This window comes from Mizuhopecten yessoensis, unplaced genomic scaffold (genome assembly GCF_002113885.1).
Source record: "Mizuhopecten yessoensis strain PY_sf001 unplaced genomic scaffold, ASM211388v2 scaffold1321, whole genome shotgun sequence".
Classification (NCBI taxonomy): Eukaryota; Metazoa; Mollusca; class Bivalvia; order Pectinida; family Pectinidae; genus Mizuhopecten; species Mizuhopecten yessoensis.
In genome coordinates, this window is record NW_018403988.1 from 102,303 (window position 1) to 116,077 (window position 13,775).

Genomic DNA, 13,775 nt, shown 5'->3' on the forward strand with positions numbered 1-13,775 from the left:
AACTACCGGGATAAAGTTAATTTCCTCCCCACATAATATGCTAAGGCTATGGCTGTACATTTTAATGATACTGAAAGAATTGGAATTGCAAAGATTTTTTTTTATTCAGCATAGAAAAATAGTGTGAAAAACTTTCTGCAAACACTGACTGAAAACAGATAAAGCACATGGTTTTATGGTAAGGGTTTTATAGATACAACCCTTTCATGTATGTTTAAGGAATCGTTTTCTAATTTTGGTCAGGTTTTCTGGTGACCAGTTGATCACATGTAAATTGAAAATATGGCCTAGCTGTTGTGAGGGCATTTGACTGAAAACAAACAAAAAGTGGTATGTTAATCAATTACCCTGTCAAATCCAGAACCTCTCTACTCTGGAAACCAGCGTTGTTTTACAGATTTTCCTATATAAATCCTTTTAAAATTTACACCCTGTTAATTTAACACGAAAACTATAAGTTCTTTGTATTTTCTGTTCAACTCATCAGTGTTATATATTTTAAAATAAAAGTTGAAAACATAATATTCACTTGTTAATATCAAATTGGACCCTGTAAAAACAGGACAGTTACTTGGACAGGTGATATGTGTCTCACAAAGTTAATAAACAGATTGTGGCCAGGAATGGTATATAAACTAAACACCACAGCAGCGATCAGAGTTTTGGCTGGTGATGTACTATACGACGGGACCAGCTAGAATTGCTTTTGTTTACCTAAGTACAACCCCACTTGTAATAAATCAACAAAACATATTACATTTTGTTTAAAAAATAATATGCATTTGTATGTATTATGGTGGAATATTATAACAAAGATGATAAAATTTAGTGGGGGAGGGGGGGGGGGAAATCAAACAATCTGAGATAAGTATTTTCCACAATAACATACACGCATACATTGATTATATCTATTCTGCCTCATGAAATTTAAACAAAATGTATTTTTGCTGGACAATTAATTATAAGGTGGCAAGATTTTGGAACAGCTTTATTAGGTCGGTATTAAGAAATATTCTATTGAAGTCATACAATCATCCATATACCCCAAAACCAACATATGTACAGTAAAGGGACAAATTGTCTCCATATACCCCGAAACCAACATATGTACAGTAAAGGTAAAAATTGTCTCCATATACCCCGAAACCAACAAACGTACAGTAAAGGGACAAATTGTCTCCATATACCCCGAAACCAACAAATGTACAGTAAAGGGACAAATTGTCTCAACAAATTTAATTTGGTAACAGTTAAGGATTGAAAGACATATTCTTAAGATTATGATGGTAAGTAAAACTCAAGTGCTCCCAAGCATATTCCATGATTATGCACTAAAAACATTGAGTAATGTACAGATACACAGATTCTATTCTGTCTATAAGAATTAACATATTCCTCTGCTGTATAGTCATATGACAAAAAAAATAAAAATAAAATGCGGGTGGTTTCTTTCATTTCATTATACTGTACTTGTTAGACTTACCTATTTACTAATTTGTGAACTAATGATTTCAGGGGGGAAGCAATGTCCTGGTATTGATGGTAATCATTTCAGTTAGACAAAGAGGGTCAATCAGAAACCATTTACACATTTCCCTCAGAATTTGAATTTTACACGAAGACAAAATTGCTTCTGAAATACTTGAACATAAAGACTGAAAGACCCAAACAGTTTCTGAATGCTAAACTTTCATGTGTAATAGTTGTAATATGTTTTTTCATCAGAATACTTTGTATTTAACTCATGATCATTCACCCCTGAAATTTCATAATGAACTATTCCAACCTTTGAATTGGAAGAGTTCAAATGTGTCTTCAGGGGTGAATGAGTTAAAAGGCTATCAAATGGAAGTACAAAAAACCTGTAAAAACATGTAATGAGAATTCTACGATTTTCAAAAGTAATGATGTTTATATAATACATTTCCATATACACAACAGATATATACATCACAGACCGATGCGATCGGTGAGTATGGGGTGATTCTATACGTACATGACATTGACCTTCTGAAATAAGAACACTAATGCATGCCTATTCACTGTTAGTCATGCTAGACCTACTGGCTATTCTCTCTTGTATCCCTCTAATGATTAAAGATTACATGAGGAAAATATGTACCAGCATACCTGGAAAAATACCTTGTGAAATTTACGTAAATCTGCCAAAATGCAAAGTACACATTCCCTCTTGACTTAGTATGTTTTAAAGATACACAAACATTTTGTGCTAATGTTATTGGCTGAATTCAATCACATGACCCAACATATATTTTGTCTGACCTGTATTGTGTATAGGGATAGCCAATATCTTAGAGTCATCAATATTATAAATTTGGAGGTATTTGACCTTGAAATCCAAAGTGAGGCTCATTAGATATCATATAGATCTGTTGTTAAATTCACTGCTTGATTGCAGTTATGTAATAAAAAAAACTTCTTTATATATGAAATGTACGTTTAGTGAGATTTTGATGTTCAGGTATTTCTTGGCCTACAGTCAATCATGTGATAAAATAAAAAGTTACCTTCTCCTGTATGGGTTGATATGGTGGACTGAAGACCAGCGACTAGTTTAGTTTTCAGCAGCCTCAGACAGACTTCGGCCCTACTGCCTTGGTCAGGTCAAGTCATCTGACAACGCTGATCTCAGCTCTTCAATTCTACACATATCAACCCATGATATTTAGGATCCCTGTCCCACTGCACTGTGGTTTCTCAGATACAAAGTTACCTCCCCTTAATTCTAACTGTAGCATTGTTAGGCCAGGACACTTCTGTTGGTTAAAGCAATGGTCTAACAATCTGAAGTGCAGGGTTCGAACCCCGGTCTAGCCCCGCTGAATTTTTACTCGCAGAACAATTTTGTTGATTATATTTTGTTAATTCATCTTTAAAAGTTTTCTTAAAGTCCTGCAATGTATTCCGTCTTTGCGTATTGCAGAGTTATCTTCTCTTGTGAGCAGGTATTGATTGTTACGTCATTTGTTTGTGAGATTAACGTCATAAGTTTTTGAGAAAACGACGTAATTTTCTCACACAAACTAACGACGTAACAATCAATACCTGCTCACAAGAGAAGATAACTCTGCAATACGCAAAGACAGAATAGTCATGCCAGAAAATCAGTTTCCAGTGTGTTGTTAATTTTTGGCAGTGTTACGGGGATCCTTAACTCATTCACCCCTGAAATTTCATAATGTACTATTCCAACCTTTGAATTGGAAGAGTTTAAATGTGTCCTCAGGGGTGAATGAGTTAACTTTGTAGTCCAGACTTGTGTATTTTGATGATCAACTCTATGTTTGTTAACTGTTTATTCCTAACACACAACTAATAGACTCTCTTACCCTCTCTATGTTTGGCTTTTATTCTTATTCTCTATGCTTAATACTTTAACTTCGTTATCTATTTCTGTTGGAGGTGACCCTGATTTTCATTCATAAAATGTTATTTGATACAAACTTCTGATTGTTTCACCAGTTTTATTCAATGTTACCTGTTTAGTTTCTGAATAAGATTTTTTTCAGAGATTTTTTTTACACTTTTATAAAACAAATTTGAATACATTAAATGCAATACACAAAACAATGGGAGAGCATACCAAAAATCTTGTTCTGTAATAGTAGACAGTGGAAAGACTCCTCCAAAATATTGTCCAATATACTAGACAGTGGGAAGGGGGTTTCTAAAATCTTACTCAGTAATACTAGTCAGTGGGGAGGGGGTTTCTAATATCTTGTCCAGTAATGCTAGACAGTACGTGGGAAAGACTTCTCCAAAATATTGTCCAATATTCTAGACCAGTGGGAAGGGGTTTCTAAAATCTTGTCCAGTAATACTAGATAGTGGGAAAGACTTCTCCAAAATATTGTCCAATATTCTAGACCAGTGGGAAGGGGTTTCTAATATCTTGTCCAGTAATACTAGATAGTGGGAAAGACTTCTCCAAAATATTGTCAAATATTCTAGACCAGTGGGAAGGGGTTTCTAAAATCTTACTCAGTAATACTAGACAATGGAAAGGGGGTTTCTAATATCTTACTCAGTAATGCTAGACAGTGGGGAGGGGGTTTCTAAAATCTTACTCAGTAATACTAAGAGAGTGGATATACTAGACAGTGGGGAGGGGGGTTCTAATATCTTGTCCAGTAATACTAGATAGTGGGAAAGACTTCTCCAAAATATTGTCAAATATTCTAGACCAGTGGGAAGGTGTTTCTAAAATCTTACTCAGTAATACTAGACAGTGGGGAGGGGGGTTCTAAAATCTTACTCAGGAATACTAAGACAGTGGATATACTAGACAGTGGGGAGTTTTTTTTTAATATCTTGTCCAGTAATACTAGATAGTGGGAAAGACTTCACCAAAATATTGTCAAATATTCTAGACCAGTGGGAAGGTGTTTCTAAAATCTTACTCAGTAATACTAAGAGAGTGGATATACTAGACAGTGGGGAGGGGGGTTCTAATATCTTGTCCAGTAATACTAGACAGTACGTGGGAAAGACTCCTCCAAAATATTGTCCAATATACTAGACAGTGGGAAGGGTCTCTAAAATCTTACTCAGTAATACTAGACAATGGAAAGGGGGTTTCGAATATCTTACTCAGTAATGCTAGACAGGGGGGATGGGGTTTCTAAAATCTTACTCAGTAATGCTAAGACAGTGGATATACTAGACAGTGTGGAGGGGGTTTCTAATATCTTGTCCAGTAATACTAGACAGTACGTGGGAAAGACTCGTCCAAAATATTGTCCAATATACTAGACAGTGGGAAGGGTCTCTAAAATCTTACTCAGTAATACTAGACAGTGGGGAGGGGGTTTCTAATATCTTGTCCAGTAATACTAGACAGTACGTGGGAAAGACTCGTCCAAAATATTGTCCAATATACTAGACAGTGGGAAGGGTTTCTAAAATCTTCCTCAGTAATACTAGACAGTGGGGAGGGGGGTTCTAATATCTTGTCCAGTAATACTAGACAGTACGTGGGAAAGACTCCTCCAAAATATTGTCCAATATACTAGACCAGTGGGAAGGGGTTTCTAAAATCTTACTCAGTAATATTAAGACAGTGGATATACTAGACAGTGGGGAGGGGGGTTCTAATATCTTGTCCAGTAATACTAGACAGTACGTGGGAAAGACTCCTCCAAAATATTGTCCAATATACTAGACAGTGGGAAGGGTTTCTAAAATCTTCCTCAGTAATACTAGACAGTGGGGAGGGGGTTTCTAATATCTTGTCCAGTAATACTAGACAGTACGTGGGAAAGACTCCTCCAAAATATTGTCCAATATACTAGACAGTGGGAAGGGGTTTCTAAAATCTTACTCAGTAATACTCGACAGTGGGAAAGACTCCTCCAAAATATTGTCCAATATTCTAGACCAGTGGGAAGGGGTTTCTAAAATCTTACTCAGTAATACTAAGAGAGTGGATATACTAGACAGTGGGGAGGGGGTTTCTAATATCTTGTCCAGTAATACTAGACAGTACGTGGGAAAGACTCGTCCAAAATATTGTCCAATATACTAGACAGTGGGAAGGGTCTCTAAAATCTTACTCAGTAATACTAGACAGTGGGGAGGGGGGTTCTAAAATCTTACTCAGTAATACTAAGACAGTGTATATACTAGACAGTGGGGAGGGGGTTTCTAATATCTTGTCCAGTAATACTAGACAGTACGTGGGAAAGACTCCTCCAAAATATTGTCCAATATAATAGTCAGTGGGAAGGGGTTTCTAAAATCTTACTCAGTAATACTCGACAGTGGGATAGACTCCTCCAAAATATTGTCCAATATACTAGACAGTGGGAAGGGGGTTCTAATTTCTTACTCAGTAATACTAGACAGTGAAAAGACTTCCCCAAAATATTGTCCAATATATTAGACAGTGGGGAGGGGGTTTCTAAAATCTTCCTCAGTAATACTAGACAGTGGGGAGGGGGTTTCTAAAATCTTACTCAGTAATATTAAGACAGTGGATATACTAGACAGTGGGGAGGGGGGTTCTAATATCTTGTCCAGTAATACTAGATAGTGGGAAAGACTTCTCCAAAATATTGTCCAATATACTAGACAGTGGGAAGGGGTTTCTAATTTCTTACTCAGTAATACTAGACAGTGGAAAGACTTCCCCAAAATATTGTCCAATATATTAGACAGTGGGGAGGGGGTTTCTAAAATCTTACTCAGTAATACTAAGACAGTGTATATACTAGACAGTGGGGAGGGGGTTTCTAATATCTTGTCCAGTAATTCTAGACAGTGGGAAAGACTCCCCCAAAACATTGTCCAATATACTAGACAACGGGAAGGGGGTTTCTAATATCTTGCTCAGTAATACTAGACAGTGGGAAAGACTCCTCCAAAATATTGTCCAATATACTAGACAGTGGAAAGGGGGTTTCTAAATTCTTACTCAGTAATACTAGACAGTGGAAAGACTCCTCCAAAATATTGTCCAATAAACCAAACAATGAGAAGGGTGTTCAGTATACTGGACAATGCAAGGGTATCTCACAAGCCTGAACCACAAAACTTAATACAAAATTGATTGTATTGGTCAATGTAGGCTCAAAAATGGAACCTTAATTTTCAGAAAAATGGAAGAACATGAAACAATGAGTTACTGCGTGTTGTAACAGTATATTTATAGGTCCATAGACTTATGTATTATTACATTTGTAAATATTTACACTCTGTACAAACTAATTGCTTGGTTCTAGAGGTAATCATACAGTATAGTCATGTAACAGAGACAGTGTTTTAAGATATTAAGTTCAACTTGTAATCAAAATTAATAAACCATATTTCTAGGTTAAATGAACAAAAACAAACGGGTGAGCGATACAGGACTGCTTGGCCTCTTGTTTGAGGCCTCATTATATCATTGTCATATATGCATAACCAGCTCAGTAGTATTAAGCTAGACCTATCAGGGCCCTTTGTTCAAAATCTGATCAGCTTCAGGAGAATTTAACCTGAACATTTGAACTGATATTATTTCAAAAATATTAACTGAAATTGTTTGTATAGAGACTCAAAGTGAATACCTGTGGATAAGAAATAATATAAATAAAAGAATTTGTAGACTTTGGGATATTTCTCAAAAATCATGTTTTGAAAAAAATCATTAAAACTCACTAAGCTAGTTATTTTTTGCACATCTGGGCCCTAATGTTAATGTTATATTCAGATAACAAATGAGGAACACACATTATGTACCATCCTCGGTACTTCAGGGGTTATGCTCACATAGGCTCTCTGCACCCCTGGAATATGTCATAGTAAAATAAAAGGCATTTGATTGGTCTCGGGTGAAAATCCTGACCAATCAATAGGCTGATACCTGTCTTTTGAAGATTACAAGGGACTGACACCCGACTTCAGAGCCAGTGAATTTTACTGTTATGTCAATTTTACGGTTATGTCAATTTTGCGGTTATGCAACTGTGAGATTCTTTTGATGCACATGAAAGGATTAAACTAGTCTTCTTGTCTCAGCAACAAGGTGGTGCACACTGAGCCTTGAGTTTGCTATGACATATTCCAGGGGTGACGAGAGTGAAAATGAGTGTAACCCCCGGAGTACCGAGGACGATTAGGTATACGTACATGTCCAGAAGATACCTACCAATATCAGACAAAATTATACAATATAACTTGTTGGAGGTTTAAACGTTAGAAATCATTAAATATTCATTTCTGTCAAAGTTTATTGATTACATGGTAGACAATTGATATCAATATATATTGTACCTGTTTTCTGTTTGTACAATTTGTTGTTTTATGACGGTTTGTTCTCTGTTGTATTTTTACAGGAATCTGAGGAACCAAAAGGTATTCTAGAGGAAATGGGATTTACAAGCTCAAGCTAAACTGGGATCAACATTAGCATCTTACCACAAACAGGCTGGCATCAACAAATCAACCTTAGCATGCATTCACCACAAACAGGCTGGTATCAACAAATCAACCTAAGCATGCATTCACCACAAACAGGCTGGCTACAACAGAGCAACCTAAGCATGCATTCACCACAAACCGGCTGGCATCAACAAATCAACCTTAGCATTCATTCACCACAAACAGGCTGGCATCAACAAATGAACCTAAGCATGCATTCACCACAAACAGGCTGGCATCAACAAAACAACCTTAGCATGCATTCACCACAAACAGGCTGGCCTCAACAAATCAACCTAAGCATGCATTCACCACAAACCGGCTGGCATCAACAAATCAACCTTAGCATGCATTCACCACAAACAGGCTGGCAACAACAGATCAACCTAAGCATGCATTCACCACAAACAAGCTGGCTTCAACGGATCAATCATAGCATATGATTACAAAATACAGGCTGGCATCCCTGGATCAACCTAGCAGGCACACGCCACATATAGGCTGGCTTCAATAGATCAACCTAGCAGGCACAAGCCACACACAGACTGGCTTCAATAGATCAACCATGCAGGCACAAGCCACATACAGGCTGGCTTCAATAGATCAACCATGCATGCACAAGCCACATACAGACTGGCTTCAATAGATCAACCATGCATGCACAAGCCACAAAACAGACTGGCTTCAATAGATCAACCATGCATGCACAAGCCACACACAGACTGGCTTCAACAGATCAACCTAGCAGGCACAAGCCACACACAGACGGGCTTCAATAGATCAACCATGCAGGCAAAAGCCACATACAGACTGGCTTCAATAGATTAACCATGCATGCACAAGCCACAAAACAGACGGGCTTCAATAGACCACCCATGCATGCACAAGCCACACACAGCCTGGCTTCAACAGATCAACCTAGCAGCCCCAAGCCACCCACAGACTGGCTTCAATAGATCACCCATGCATCCACAAGCCACATACAGACTGGCTTCAATAGATCAACCATGTAGGCACAAGCCACATACAGACTGGCTTCAATAGATCAACCTAGCAGGCACAAGCCACACACAGATTGGCTTCAATAGATCAACCATGCATGCACAAGCCACATACAGACTGGCTTTAATAGATCAACCATGCATGCACAAGCCACCTACAGACTGGCTTCAATAGATCAACCATGCATGCAAAAGCCACATCCAGACTGGCTTCAATAGATCAACCATGCATGCAAAAGCCACATCCAGACTGGCTTCAATAGATCAACCATGCATGCAAAAGCCACATCCAGACTGGCTTCAATAGATCAACCATGCATGCAAAAGCCACATACAGACTGGCTTCAATAGATCACCCATGCATGCAAAAGCCACATACAGACTGGCTTCAATAGATCAACCATGCATGCACAAGCCACACACAGATTGGCTTCAACAGATCAACCTAGCAGGCACAAGCCACACACAGACTGGCTTCAATAGATCAACCTAGCAAGCACAAGCCACATACAGACTGGCTTCAATAGAGCAACCATGCATGCACATGCAAGTTGACATCAACAGTGGCATACACAAAATTGCATCAATTGATCAACCAAGCTAATTAAGCCACATACACATTGCCGTCAACAGATCAAACTAGCATACCACATGCAATGTCAATGAGACTCGTGCACAACGAGATCCATAGATGTCTTACACACACACACTTAGCACTGTCACTACTATTGAAAATAAAAATAAAAATTTAGTGGCAAAGAGTTTTAAATGTCCATTTGACGGTAAAAATATATATATATAACAAAACACCAAGACTAAATTTCGCTAGCACTTTCGCCCATCTTGGGGCTCTTCAGGTGATTTCTATTTATTCCTGAAGAGCTCCTAGATGGGCGGAAGTGCTAGCGAAATTTAGTCTTCGTGTTTTGTTTTATATATTTATATACATGCATGTATTAGTTTCTAAATAAATGGAAGGTTTGTTACAATACCATTTCCAGGTTTCTTGGTCATCGTCTTTTCTCAATTTGCACAAATATTATGTTGATGTTGCATTATCTGAACAATTTTATCAATATATTCTGTGGATTTCAGATCTTCTGAATTTTTAACAATGTTGTTTTCGGTAGATATAATCCAAACAAACTCATATACTTGATTTTAGCAACCACATACAATTATAATTTACCTGCTTACAGAAAATCATTGTATCTCAATAAATTGGTGTGTTTTGCCAATCCACAATCATCAAAATTACGACAATATACTTAATTTATCAGAAGTGATTTTTTTTTTAGTTCACACAACTTATTGGCATTTGAAAAGATTCAGGAAGATTGGCCCTTTACTTTTTACCTACTGTACACAGGAATAGGGTCCATGTACGGCCAGTATACCTCCTTTAAAGATTTCTGATATTGTCAGAAAAAACACTTCTGTCTTAGTGGGATAAATAACATAATTCATGCTTCGGATTGCTTATGAAATATTGAATTAATTAGATGATTTATATTTTGTTTTGTTTATTTTTTTGTATGGGCAATTGCATTTAATATAAATGTTTATAAACTTAAATTCAAAATTGTTATTTTGATGCTTTCCTTCTCTTTTTCAACTTCATGCATATTTTATCAAAACTTTGTCTTTTTTTCTGAAAAAAATATGCAAAGTTATCTCCCTTGGAGCATAAAATATCAAGGACAGATTTTTGTCAATTTCTCCAAATCTTATGTTTTTCAGTATTACATTATCATAGTGTTATTTCCTCTAAGAATTTTATGCCTTTTTATGGACAAAATTTGTTAAATTATGTAGCATTATAAATGATTTAATATTTCAGAAGTTCTCCTTAAACATTACTCAGTCAGTGGATAAACCAATTCTCAGCCTGTTACAACAATATTAATTGCAAACTTGAACCAATAAACAATAATTTACAACACTTATTCAATACACAACTATCAATAACACTTCATTTTATTTTATTAGTTTTTAAAGCCATGAATTGAAAATTTTCTCTTCCGTTTATAAACAACCGTACCTTGTCCCAAATATGTTAAGAAAAATCCAGTTTAATGAAATTCAAAAACCATTAACTAAATTGTCCTCATTTTTTAATTAATTTTGAAAATAAATTGTCAGAATGTCATTTGTGGATCAACGAATGGTAAGAGTATTTTTCATAAGTGTTGAATGATTTCTTAATTTGGGTAGACAGTCTTGTGATTTTCTCATGACTGAATGAAGAAAATATATTGTGAAAACACTGCGGAAACAAATGGACCGTAGAAATTTCTTACTCCTATTTTTTTGAAAACAAAATCAGATCAATTCATGCATTCAAAGCAAATGTGTGGGCAGCTATATACACTTTAGTTGTGGGATGTTTTGATGCAATGTGATGATCATTAAAAGTGTACATATCAAATTCATACTTGGTCTTCCAACTTGTAGCACCTGGTGAGAGTTGCATAGATGCATTCCGTCTTTGCGTATTGCAGAGTTATCTTCTCTTGTGAGCAGGTATTGATTGTTACGTCATTGGTTTGAGAGAGTAACATCATCAATTTTTGAGAAAACGATGCAATTTTCTCACACAAACCAATGACGTAACAATCAATCCCTGCTAACAAGAGAAGATAACTCTGCAATACGCAAAGACGGAATATGCTATAGGAATTGTATAGGAAAGCTCGTATTATGTAATTGTTTTACGAATTTCCTGAATTCATCAGTATTTGAAACAAAGTGTTCATCCAATTTGTAGAACCCTCCATGAGTTACAAACATACTATATAAAGAATTGAATACAAAAATTGTGTTATTATTTTAACTGTACAAAATTAGATTCATTTTAATTTACCAATTCCCTGAATTTATTAGTATTAGACCCATAGCTGAATGAACCTAAATTCTGTGACTTAATTTTATAAACTACATAACTTTTTTTGTCAGATACACTAAAAAGCACAGCACAAACTAAAAGGATCAATACGGTCAAATTTTTTGTTTTTTTTTTGTATCAGAAACAAACATGGTTGTGAAAATTTCTAAATTTGTTCTGTGACTAAAATATGCAGTTTAAAAGACTTAATACAATGTAATGTACTTTGTTCCTTTGGAGTATATTTATACAATGTATTATTGAAATACAGTAAAACCCCAATATAGTGCCACTCATTTCGTTAATGCTACTTCATTTATTGACAATGCTTTTCAAAATCTCTTTTTTTTCCCCAAAAAAGTTAAAGCCCAGTCGCATTTGTCGTGCTTTTTATCACCTACATACATTATACTTCTAAGTTTCATTTTGCCCTCTTTATAACATTTCATTTGTATATTTACTCTTTATATTGTCAATCCTCTTTATAATGCCAAATTTTACTGGACATATGGTGGCAGTATAACAAGGTTTTACTGTTATCTCTGTATATTGTGTCTCAAATAGAAACAAACTCTCAAATTAAGACATAAATGTAAATATTTCATATACATGTATGTACATGATACAGAATGTGGAAAACAAACCAGCATTGTATATTTTTTCATGTTGACTTGTCTATTTTCTGATATCTAAGTCATGAGAGAATGTGTCCTTCTTTGCAGAAAGTGTCCAGATGGTGAATGTAAAACTTGTATGAGCTTGATTATTTACACATTACTTGGTTGTGGATAAATATTATATATACACAGATGATTTATCACAATATGGGTAATTGAAAGAAATCAATAAAAACTAAACTTAATCAGTTTTATAAGTAAGTATAATTTGATACAATAATTAAATAAATAAAAATAATCTTCATTTACTTAAAAACAATTATGAATTAAGTTATTTCAACTTATATTAATCACTCTGGTTGGCCCGGATGTTAGTTCGCGGGGAAAATAAACTCACGTGGTCGGGCAGGTGACCCCATACCTGTTCACGTCCGATCGGGGAATCGAACCCCGGCCGCCTTGGTGAAAGGCAAGTGCGCTATCTGCTGCACCACCCGACCACCCTAAAAAATTAAATAATTTGCATGTAAATACATATGTCATATTTTTGACATTTTTGTGGTTAAGGGTAAGGTGTACCACGTAACATGTTTTAGTACGGAAGAAGAGTTTCATTTCAGATTGGTTTATTCAATTAGAATATTCTCCATTGTAAAGAAAACAATGCTACTAAAAGGCCTTTTTTTGGTTGGGTTACTTCCCTTGGCATGCATCTTGTATTTTGATACCGAAATTTAAAAAAAAAATCCTCATTGCATTTATTTCACATAAAAAGGAACAGAAGAGAGCCCTGTTATAAGGGACCACTCGGAGAAGCTGACAGTTGTCTCTAAACACCGAGTTTACTATACTTGTCCTCTTTGCTGACATTGTTTTCATTCGTTTGAGTTGCCCAGATATTCTCAAATGAATAGAACTCTCACGTTGAATCAAATTGACAGTGAAATGATTGAAATATAAGAAATCAACATCTGAAACACCCAATATTTATCAACACCAGTCCATCAACCTGTGATTATGTAAACAATGAATGTATATATATTATCTATTTTTCATGTTTAACTAAGTTTGAAATCAATAAAATGTATACTATTTTTTTGAAAATTTGTGTTTGTTGTATTTCTTCATGTGGTCCGGCTGTTGGGGCTGGTAGGGGCTGGTAGGCTTGAGATTGGAGTTCTGTGTTACTGTTAAGACTGGTAGGGGCTGGTAGGCTTGAGATTGGAGTTCTGTGTTACTGTTAAGACTGGTAGAGGCTGGTAGGCTTGAGATTGGAGTTCTGTGTTACTGTTAAGACTGGTAGGGGCTGGTAGGCTTGAGATTGGTGTTCTGTGTTACTGTTAAGACTGGTAG

General features: G+C 35.9%; 1 protein-coding gene across 3 annotated transcripts in view; it reads left to right on the forward strand.

Annotated features, from left to right (window-relative positions):
• Positions 1 to 8,649, forward strand: part of LOC110459990 (AP-1 complex subunit sigma-2) — a 44,515-nt gene extending 35,866 nt beyond the window's left edge. For 2 of the 3 annotated variants that reach the window (XM_021512674.1, XM_021512664.1), the window contains one exon: positions 7,836 to 8,649. In XM_021512674.1, coding sequence (XP_021368349.1) covers positions 7,836 to 7,892 — 57 coding nt within the window. In that variant the 3' untranslated portion in view covers positions 7,893 to 8,649. Of the gene's footprint in view, positions 1 to 1,941; positions 1,970 to 7,835 lie in introns of all 3 variants that reach the window. The other variant, XM_021512698.1, reaches the window with a different exon arrangement.
• The last annotated feature ends 5,126 nt before the right edge of the window (positions 8,650 to 13,775 follow it).